This window comes from Elephas maximus, chromosome 24 (genome assembly GCF_024166365.1).
Source record: "Elephas maximus indicus isolate mEleMax1 chromosome 24, mEleMax1 primary haplotype, whole genome shotgun sequence".
In the NCBI taxonomy this organism is placed as follows: Eukaryota; Metazoa; Chordata; class Mammalia; order Proboscidea; family Elephantidae; genus Elephas; species Elephas maximus.
The window spans coordinates 63275411-63286370 of NC_064842.1; the positions used below are offsets into that span (position 1 = coordinate 63275411).

Genomic DNA, 10960 nt, shown 5'->3' on the forward strand with positions numbered 1-10960 from the left:
ATCAAGTTTTGGATTCACTCTTCTGTTATCTCCAATCAGTTATTGAACTCAGTGAATTTTTCAGAATGTTAGTATATTTTTTAGTTACATAATTCCCGTTAAATTTTACCAATCATTCTCAGTTAATTTCAACATCTGAGTCATCTCAGTGTTGGCATCTGTTGATTGTCTTTCTCTTTTGAGATTTTCCCCAGTCTTGATATTATGTGTGAGTTTCAATTGTATCCTGTACATTTCGGGCATTATGTTTTGAAACTCTAAATTCTATTTAAATCTGATATTAAATAGAGCTCCATTACCACCATGCAGGGTGCAAACCAGGCTTCCTATTTGGCCTCACTGACACCATGGAAAGGGGACAGGTGCCTTGTTACCTCAGCGTGTGAGCGAAGTCCAGGCCACTGCCTCTGCCCTGATGATCATGGGTGAGGGGAAGATGGTCTTTATTTCTTCTATGGTGATTTTCTAGAGTAGGTAGGGTATTGTTCGAAAGATTGCTGTCTTGCTAGGCTGCTCCTTTCCAGAGTCTCTGGTGTGAGAAACAGACTCTTCTCAGAACTATTCTGTCTGAACTGGATATTGATTCTGGGTTGCAGTCTTCTCCAGTGCCCAGTTCAGGATATACAGGAGACAAAAAGAAAACCCAAATAACTCACTATTATATGGTTCCTTGAGCCCCAAAGTCCAGCTTCTTCTCTTTCTCTTTCAGGGTGTTCTTACTTTGGTTTTATGTAATCTGTCAAAGATTTTTAGTTATACTTAGCAGAAGTACAAGCACATATTTTTTTATTCACTGAATTTTTGCAAAGAATTGATGTTTCCTTTGTAATAAAATTAAAAAATGCCTAGAGACCCAATAGACACTACAGAATGTTATATCACAGAAGGGAAAAAATTCCTTTGTTTATCTTAGCTATGAATTTTTCTGCACATATTCATGAAGAAAAAAATTGATACTGTAATAGTGCAAAGCAGACATGTTTATTAATGTTTTAGTGTGTTTTAAAGTAGGATAAAAGGGAGGACTAAAAAATATTGTAGCTCTCAACTCAATTTATATTATTAGAATTCTTCAGTGAATCATTTCTTTCCTCAGAAATTTTACATATTATGTTTAATTGTATTTTGCCTCATTTTAATCTGTTTATTGATCTGATATCTCAATAAATCATATAACATATATATGTATATATATATATTTAGATTCTGAAGGAAAATGTGGGTTCCCTCCACCTATTGAAAATGGAGACACAACTTCATTCCCATTACCCACATATGCTCAAGGATCTACAGTTGAGTACCAGTGCCAGGCCTTCTATGAACTTCAGGGCGACAAACATATAACGTGTAGAAATGGACAGTGGTCAGAACCGCCAAAATGCTTAGGTAAGTACTTCAGTATTCTCCTGCACATGAAAAAATCAGAGTAATGAGGAAGATGTTTTACTATTTATACTATATTTATAAATTAGTGAAGAACCATTTTGTTGAATACTTGACTTCCAAGTATTAATAAAGCAAAACCTGTTGCTATCGAGTCAATTTTTACTCAATGCAACTCCACGTGTTACAGAGTAGAACTGCTCCATAATATTTTCCAAGGTTAATATGTGAGGATATGAAGTTTAGGAAATTCTTACTGAAATATAGATATGAACGTTTCTTTAATGCAAAACTCTTAATATAATTCATGTTATGATTCTTTGATAGTAACGTCGTTATCACTTAGGAAGTATAGTATGTCGTTTTTGCCTTATTTACTCATTTCAGTTCCCTGGGTTGCGCACACAATTTGCACTCATCTACAAACCTAGAGGTTGGAGTTTGAGTCCACCAAGCCTTGCTGTGAAAGAAAGGCCTGGCAATCTGCTTCTGTAAAGATTACAGCCAAGAAAACCTATGAGGCAATTCTATGCTGCAACATATGGGGCTGGAATTGACTTGGCAAGTCACAGTTGAATTGACTTGACTGCAATAGGTTAGGTTATTTAGGTTTACCAATTTCACAATATTGAAATATACACGGTGATTTTTCACAGAGACAGTTTGGAAAGGTTTAGAGAAAGAATTCCTAAACCATTGAAACTCTGAAAGTCTATGAAAATAATTCTTTGTGTACTAGTAAGTTTTGTCTGTTTTTTCTTTCAGATGCATGCGTAATATCAGAAGAAATGATGGAAAAACATAACATAAAGTTGAAATGGAAATATGACAAAAAAATTTATTCAAAAACAAATGATACTGTTGAATTTACTTGTAAAGGGGGATATACGGCAAAGACGCCAAGAGCAACTTTTCGAACAACTTGTCAGGAAGGGAAGCTGAAGTATCCCAGTTGTGAAAAATCATACTTTGGTTAAAACACGCTTATATAATCAATATACATACATATCCTCGATTTTGTATTATTAATCTAGTTTTTACAATCCTGTTTTCTAAATGTTGTCATTTTTATTCGTAAATTAGAGTTTGCATTAAGTATTAAGTGAATGATGTAATTATAATTCGAGAGACCAATATCTGACACTGAAAAACACCATATTAAAACTTGGCAAACCATAAAGCTATGTGTCCAGTTCCTAAAACATCCTTGGCAAGAAAGTAGAGGGACTTATTTCAGTGCCTACTTCAGTACATCACTTTCCTAAGTCTCAAAGTTTTCAACAAAACGTCTGAGGATTTCTGAGACGCTCTGCTTCAGAGGAAATGGAAAAGATGTGGTGGTCTCCATCTTCAAAATAATGTTACATGACTAACATGCAAAAACCAAACTAAGTCAGGCCCATGCTAGTAACAAAATATAAGCAATTATTTACCAGTTCTTAATATTAGTCTACTTACTTATCTATAGATAAATATGCCAAAAAAGATCAAATGTATGGTTTTCTGCAAGATGTCTAGCACACTTAATTCAAACTAATTACAAGGAGAGATTAAAATTGAATTGTGTTCATAGCAATCATAACACTGACATAAAAAGTGATAAAAACCCAATAAACCAAACCAAACCCGTTGCCATTGAGTCAATTCTGACTCATAGCGCCCTATAGGACAGAGTAGAACTGCCCCATAGAGTTTTCAAGGAGCGCCTGGTGGATTTGAACTGCCGACCTTTAGGTTAGCAGCCGTAGCTCTTAACCACTATGCCACCCATGTATAAACACACACACAAATACACGCACACGATCCTGTAAGCTCTGAATTAATGTCTATAGATCAAAGATAGGCAGGAAAGTTGGTAACATATTTCAATGACTATGTTTGGGTTAAGGAGCCCTGATGGCACAAATGGCTGCTAACCCAAAGTCTGGTGGTTTGAACCCTGCCAGTGGCTCCATGGGAGAAAGGCCTGGCAACCTGCTTCTGTAAAGATTACAACTAGGAAAACCCTACTTGGTTCTACTTTGTAACATGAGGTCACTATGAGGCGAAATCAATGCGATGGCACCCATCGACAATATCGTACTTGAGTTTAGAGTTAATAGAAGCAAGTGTTAGTGTTTAACTCCTTTATCCTTGCCTGTATTCTAAATTTTTAACATATATTTTAATCACAACAATGTTTTAAAATAAAGACGGCTTTTTAAACAGACAATACATTTGATGGCTCTAAAGGCTTTGTAAGTATGGTAGAGCCTAATAATATTTTGATGATATTGTCTGTGTAGGAGAGTTTTGGTAAATATTCAACGACAAGATTGTGAAATACAATTTTTATGTTCATACATTTCAAATAACTTTAAATGCTTAATATCACTCTTGGCTAGAAACATTTTTAATTTCTACAAAAATACAAAACCTTTAAAGATCAAACTCAATCTTACCAACAGAATTTAAAAGGGATCTGTAGGAACTACAGTACTAAGGGAGCTGGGTGAAGAACTCCCTGTCCTTTTTGTTGTGTATCAAGAAGGGATTTCATTTGTTCAATTTGTCACAATCAATTATAGCCATTTCTTCTTTTTCAGCCCAAATTATTGCAAATTTGGCTAACGGGTGCCGTATTTGACTGGGTCCTGACAGTATTTGACATATTCCCATTAGCCTTTGTGCATTTTTCCTCTTGTAGCACAGCACAATGTTCTCAGCTCACTGTGTACTTCTCCTGCCCATCACCTGCTGTCAGGCATCTTTCCATTAGCTCCGATTTTATTATTAGAGGTCTAGTGGAGTGAAATTTAAGCCCTTGGTTGCTAACCAAAAGGTTGGTCGTTCGAACCCACTAGCTGTTTCCACAGGAGAAAGAAGTGGCAGTCTGCTGCCATAAAGATTTACAACCTTGGAAACCCCGTGGGGCAGTTCTACTCTGTCAAATTGGGTCACTATGAGTCAGGATTGACCCGATGGTGCACAACAATTTAGACTCCGTGAATTGTGTACTATTGTGCTAATTGAGAATGTTCAATTCTCTTAAAAGTCTTAACGCTTCCAGTACCTTTTTTTGGTCAGATCTTTGAAATACAAATGACTTTTAAAATTCAGTAGTTTCTACTGGATTTTACAAGTAAAGCTTAATAAATGTAGTTTTTAAGTAACTTTGTAATGTATTTTCTTTTTACTGTTTTCTTTCCGTTTTATGACATTTATAAAGATAGCATCCTCAGAGCAATGCTAACAGTATTAAATCACAGCTCGATTACTTAATGAAAGTTAAAATTTCTTTGCATTTCTTTTGTCCGAGGATGTTTGCCTCTAGGGTGTGTGTGAGTACTCTCTTCCAAAACAACTTGTAATAATTCTGATCTTTCCATGGTTACATTACCATATCAATGAAGTTTTAAATTTATTTGCTGTAGTTCGTTTTAAATTTTAGGTTTTGCTTCTACTTCCCTTCTTTATTTAATTTTGTTTTTAAACTATGAAATATACCTACAAAGAAACAAAAATTATATGAAAGGGTCTTTGGTGAGTAGTCTTATTTCCATCATACCTCCTTCTACCTGTTCCCTCATTGAATAAAGTGTTGTTTCCCACATGCCAGATATATGGCATATTTGTCTGTTTTAATTTGCATTTCGTTTATTAGGAATAAGGTTGAAACATATCTAATTGCATTTGTTTTTCTGTCTCTCTTAATTTTCTGATTAAGGGTTTCATAAGGGTCAATATCTCCCTAAAGAGAACTTTGGTAGAACTTCCAGGAGCTGCCAAGGGGAACACTGACAGAAAAATCACAGTGCACTCAGGAAGTTCAAAGCTGTGCCTTTCCCAGATATTTATCAATCCAAGCCTGTGTTTCCAACTAACACAGATGACTTTTCCTATTCACCAAGTGTCCAGGGAAACGGTGTTAGAAGAAGGTGAACACAAGGTCATTGTTCAGTGACAGCTGGAGAAAGAGTGTCTAGGTTTCCTAGGGGTGCCATAACAAAACACCACAAAGGAGGTGGCTTTAGAGAATAGAAACTCACTGTCTCACAGTTCTGGAGACTAGAAGTCCAGATTCAGGGCTTGGGCACTAGTATGCTCTCTCTGCAAACTCTAGTGGAAGATCTTTCTTACCTTTTTTGTTTGTTTGTTTTCGATTGCTTTTGTTGTGCTATTGATCAACGCTTACAGAGCAAATTAATTTCTCTGTCAGAGCAGTAAGTGTGGTCTTTTTTTGTGAGTTAGAATTTTGTGCTACATTTTCCTCTTTTATTTTTGGGGACCCTCTGTCGTGATCCCTGTCAGAGAAGTCAGTGGTGGTAGCCAGGCACCATTTGGTTGGGCAGGACTCAGTCTGGTGGAGGCTGTGGTAGTTGTGCTCCATTAGTCCTTTGGCTTAGTCTTTCCCTTGTGTCTTTGATTTTCTTCATTCTCCGTTGCTCCAGATGGGGCGAGACCAGTGGAATATCTTAGATGACCACTCACAGGCTTTTAAGACCCCAGGCACTACTCACCAAAGTAGGATGTAGAACATTTTCTTTGTAAACTATGTTATGCCAATTGAGTTAGATGTCTCCTGAGACTGTGGTCCACAGCCTTCAGCCCAGTAATTTGGTCTCTCAGGTAGTTTCATATGTCTTTGAAGCTTCCATGACCTTGCCTTCGTCAAGTTGTGCTGACTTCCCCAGTGTTGTGTAATCTCTTACTCTTCACCATGGTTACCACACATTTATTCTCTAGTTAGTGTTTTTCCCTCCATACACTCCCCCTTCCTAGTAACCATCAAAGATTGCTTTTTTCTGTGTGTATACGTTTTCATGAGTTTTTATACTCGTGACCTCATACAGTATTTGTGCTTTTGTGACTGACTTATTTCACTCAGCCTAATGCCGTCAAGGTTCATCCAAGTTGTGAGATGTTTCACAGAGTCATCATTGTTCTTTATCGTAGGGGAAGTATTTGATTTTTTTTGTGTACCATAGTTTGTTTACCCATTCATCTGTTGATGGGCATGTAGGTTGTTTCCATCTTTTTGCAATTGTGAACAATGCTGCAATGAACATGAGTGTGCACATATCTATTTGTGTGACGGCTCTTATTTCTCTATTATATATTCCTAGGAGTCTAACTGCTGGATCCTACAGGATTTCTATTTCTAGGCTTTAAGGAAGTGACATATCTTTTTCCAAAATTGTTGTACCATTTTCATTCCTACCAGCAGTGCATAAGAGTTTGGATCTCGCCGCAGCCTGTCCAAGATTTGTTATTGATCCGTTTCAGTGCTGTCAGGGTGAGACGGTATCACATTGTACTTTTGATTTGCATTTCTCTAATGGCTAGTGATCAGGAGTATTTCCCCATGTGTCTGTTAGCCTCCTGAATGAATGTCTTCTTTGATGAAGTATTTGTTCACGTCCTTTGCCCCTTTTTCAATTGGATTACTTGTCTTTTTGTTTCAGAGGTGTCGGATATTCCTATAGATTTTACAGATTAAAACCTTGTCAGATTTGTCACAGCCAAATTTTTTTCCCAGTCTGTAGGTTCTCTATTTACTTTTTTGTGAAGTCTTTTGATGGGCTTAAGTGTGTAATTTTTAGAAGGTTCCAGTTATCTAGTTTATCTTCTTGGGTTTATGTATTGTTAGTTATGGTTTGTATCCTATTTATGTTGTTTATTAGGGCCTCTATAATTGCCCTATTTTTTCTTCTATGATTCTGGTAGTTTTTAGTGTTATATTTAGGCCTTTGATCCATTTTGGATTAGTTTTTGCATGGGATGTAAGGTATGGTCCTGTTGCATTTTTTGGCAGATGACTATCCATTTTTGCCAGCACCATTTGTTAAAAAGACTGTCTTTCCCCCATGTAATGGACTTTTAGATTTTGTCAAATACCAGTTGTCTGTAAGTGGATGAATTTACATCTCGACTCTCGATTCTGTTCCATTGGTCAATGTGTCTATCATTGTACCAGTACCAGGCTATTTGGACTACCTAGCTGCATAGTAGTTTCTGAGGTCTGGTAGTGCGAATCCTCCTGCTTTCTTCTTCTTCTTCAATGTTGTTGTTGCTGTTAGGTGCCATCAAGTTGATTCTCACTCATATCGACCCTATAGGAAAAAGTGGTGCTTCCCCATAGGATTTCCAAGAAGCAGCTGGTGGATTTGAACTGCCAGCATTTTGGTTAGCAGCTGAACTCTTAACCACTATGCCACAAGATAGTGCTTTACTTATCTGGGGTCTCTTTCCTTTCCATATAAAGTTAACGATTAGTTTTTCCATCTCATTAAAGAATGCTGTTGGTATTTGGTTCAGGATTTCATTTTATTTGTAGATTGCTTTAGGTAGAATTGACATTTTCACATCATCGAGTCTAGCTATCAATGATCATTGTGTGCAGTAATCTCTTTTTTTTTATTAACTTTTATTGAGCTTCAAGTGAACATTTACAAATCAAGTCAGACTGTCACATATAAGTTTGTATACACCTTATTCCGTACTCCCACTTGCTCTCCCCCTAATGAGTCAACCCTTCCAGTCTCTCCTTTCGTGACAATTTTGCCACCTTCCAACTCTCTCTATCCTCCCATCCCCCCTCCAGACAGGTGATGCCAACACAGTCTCAAGTGACCACTTGATATAATTAGCTCACTCTTCATCAGCATCTCTCACCTACCCACTGTCCAGTCCCTTCCATGTCTGATGAGTTGTCTTCGGAAATGGTTTCTGTCCTGGGCCAACAGAAGGTTTGGGGACCATGACCGCCGGGATTCCTCTAGTCTCAGTCAGACCATTAAGTATGGTCTTTTTATGCAAATTTGGGGTCTGCATTTTTTTTTTTATCCCACTGATCTCCTGCTCCCTCAGGGGTTCTCTGTTGTGCTCCCTGTCAAGGCAGTCATCGATTGTGGCCGGGCACCAACTAGTTTTTCTGGTATCAGGATGATGTAGGTCTCTGGTTCATGTGGCCCTTTCTGTCTCTTGGGCTCTTAGTTGTCATGTGACCTTGGTGTTCTTCATTCTCCTTTGATCCAGGTGGAGACCAATTGATGCATCTGCGATGGCCGCTTGTTAGCATTTAAGACCCCAGATGCCACATTTCAAAGTGGGATGCAGAATGTTTTCATAATAGAATTATTTTGCCCATTGACTTAGAAGTCCCCTTAAACCATGGTCCCCAAACCCCCACCCTTGCTCTGCTGACCTTTGAAGCATTCATTTTATCCTGGAAACTTCTTTGCTTTTGGTCCAGTCCAGTTGATCTGACCTTCCATGTATTGAGTATTGTCCTTCCCTTCACCTAAAGCAGTTCTTATCTACAAATTAATCAGTAAAAAACCCTCTCCCACCCTCCCTCCTTCCCCCCTCGTAACCACAAAAGTATGTGTTCTTCTCAGTTTATACTATTTCTCAAGATCTTATAATAGTGGTCTTATACAATATTTGTCCTTTTGCCTCTGACTAATTTCACTCAGCATAATGCCTTCCAGGTACCTCCATGTTATGAAATGTTTCACAGATTCGTCACTGTTCTTTATCGATGCGTAGTATTCCATCGTGTGAATATACCACAATTTATTTAACCATTCATCCGTTCATGGACACCTTGGTTGCTTCCAGCTTTTTGCTATTGTAAACAGAGCTGCAATAAACATGGGTGTGCATATATCTGTTTGTGTGAAGGCTCTTATTTCTCTAGGGTATATTCTGAGGAGTGGGATTTCTGGGTTGTATGGTAGTTCTATTTCTAACTGTTTAAGATAACGCCAGATAGATTTCCAAAGTGGTTGTACCATTTGACATTCCCACCAGCAGTGTATAAGAGTTCCAATCTCTCCTCAGCCTCTCCAACATTTATTATTTTGTGTTTTTTGGATTAATGCCAGCCTTGTTGGTGTGAGATGGAATCTCATCGTAGTTTGAATTTGCATTTCTCTAATGGCTAATGATCGAGAGCATTTTCTCATGTATCTGTTAGCTGCCTGAATATTTTCTTTAGTGAAGTGTGTGTTCATATCCTTTGCCCACTTCTTGATTGGGTTGCTTGCCTTTTTGTGGTTGAGTTTTGACAGAATCATACAGATTTTAGAGATGAGGCGCTGGTCTGAGATGTCATAGCTGAAAATTCTTTCCCAGTCTGTAGGTGGTCTTTTTACTGTTTTGGTGAAGTCTTTAGATGAGCATAGGTGTTTGATTTTTAGGAGCTCCCAGTTATCTGGTTTCTCTTCGTCATTTTTGGTAATGTTTTGTATTCTGTTTATGCCTTGTATTAGGGCTCCTAAGGTTGTCCCTATTTTTTCTTCCATGATCTTTATCGTTTTAGTCTTTATGTTTAGGTCTTTGATCCACTTGGAGTTAGTTTTCGTGCTTGGTGTGAGGTATGGGTCCTGTTTCATTTTTTTGCAAATGGATATCCAGTTATGTCAGCACCAGTTTTTAAAAAGACTATCTTTTCCCCAATTAACTGACTCTGAGCCTTTGTCAAATATCAGCTGCTCATATGTGGATGGATTTATATCTGGGTTCTCAATTCTCTTCCACTGGTCTATGTGCCTGTTGTTGTACCAATACCAGGCTGTTTTGACTCCTGTGGCTGTATAATAGGTTCTGAAATCAGGTAGAGTGAGGCCTCCCACTTTCTTCTTCTTTTTCAGTAATGCTTTGCTTATCCGAGGCTTCTTTCCCTTCCATATGAAGTTCGTGATTTGTTTCTCTATCACCTTAAAAAATGACATTGGAATTTGGATCGGAAGTGCATTGTATGTATAGATGGCTTTTGGTAGAATAGACATTTTTACTATGTTAAGTCTTCCTATCCATGAGCAAGGTATGTTTTTCCACTTAAGTAGGTCCTTTTTAATTTCTTGTAGTAGAGCTTTGTAGTTTTCTTTGTATAGGTCTTTTACATCCTTGGTAAGATTTATTCCTAAGTATTTTATCTTCTTGGGGGCTACTGTGAATGGTATTGATTTGGTTATTTCCTCTTCGATGTTCCTTCTGTTGATGTAGAGGAATCCAAGTGATTTTTGTATGTTTATCTTATAATCTGAGATTCTGCCAAATTCTTCTATTAGTTTCAGTAGTTTTCTCGTGGATTCATTGGGGTTGTCTGTGTATAAGATCATGTCATCTGCAAATAGAGATAATTTTACTTCCTCCTTGCCATTCCGGATGCCCTTTATTTCTTTGTCCAGCGTAATTGCTTTGGCTAGGACTTCTAGCACAATGTTGAATAAGAGTGGTGATAAAGGGCATCCTTGTCTGGTTCCCGTTCTCAAGGGAAATGCTTTCAGGTTCTCTCCATTTAGAGTGATGTTGGCTGTTGGCTTTGCATAGATGCCCTTTATTATGTTGAGGAATTTTCCTTCAATTCCTATTTTGGTGAGAGTTTTTATCATAAATGGGTGTTGGACTTTGTCAAATGCCTTTTCTGCATCAATTGATAAGATCATGTGGTTTTGTCTTTTGTTTTATTTATGTGGTGGATTACATTAATGGTTTTTCTAATATTAAACAAGCCTTGCATACCTGGTATAAGTCCCACTTGGTCGTGGTGGATTATTTTTTTGATATGTTGTTGAATTATATTGGCTAG

The 10960-nt window shown here is 37.6% G+C and overlaps 1 protein-coding gene across 2 annotated transcripts in view; it reads left to right on the forward strand.

The window, feature by feature from the left end:
- CFH (complement factor H) overlaps positions 1-4467 on the forward strand; it is a 115325-nt gene extending 110858 nt beyond the window's left edge. Inside the window, exons 21-22 of one of the 2 annotated variants that reach the window (XM_049868192.1) lie at positions 1204-1386; positions 2149-4467. In XM_049868192.1, the coding sequence (XP_049724149.1) occupies positions 1204-1386; positions 2149-2360 (395 nt within the window). In that variant the 3' untranslated portion in view covers positions 2361-4467. The remainder of the gene's footprint in view (positions 1-1203; positions 1387-2148) is intronic. The other variant, XM_049868191.1, reaches the window with a different exon arrangement.
- The last annotated feature ends 6493 nt before the right edge of the window (positions 4468-10960 follow it).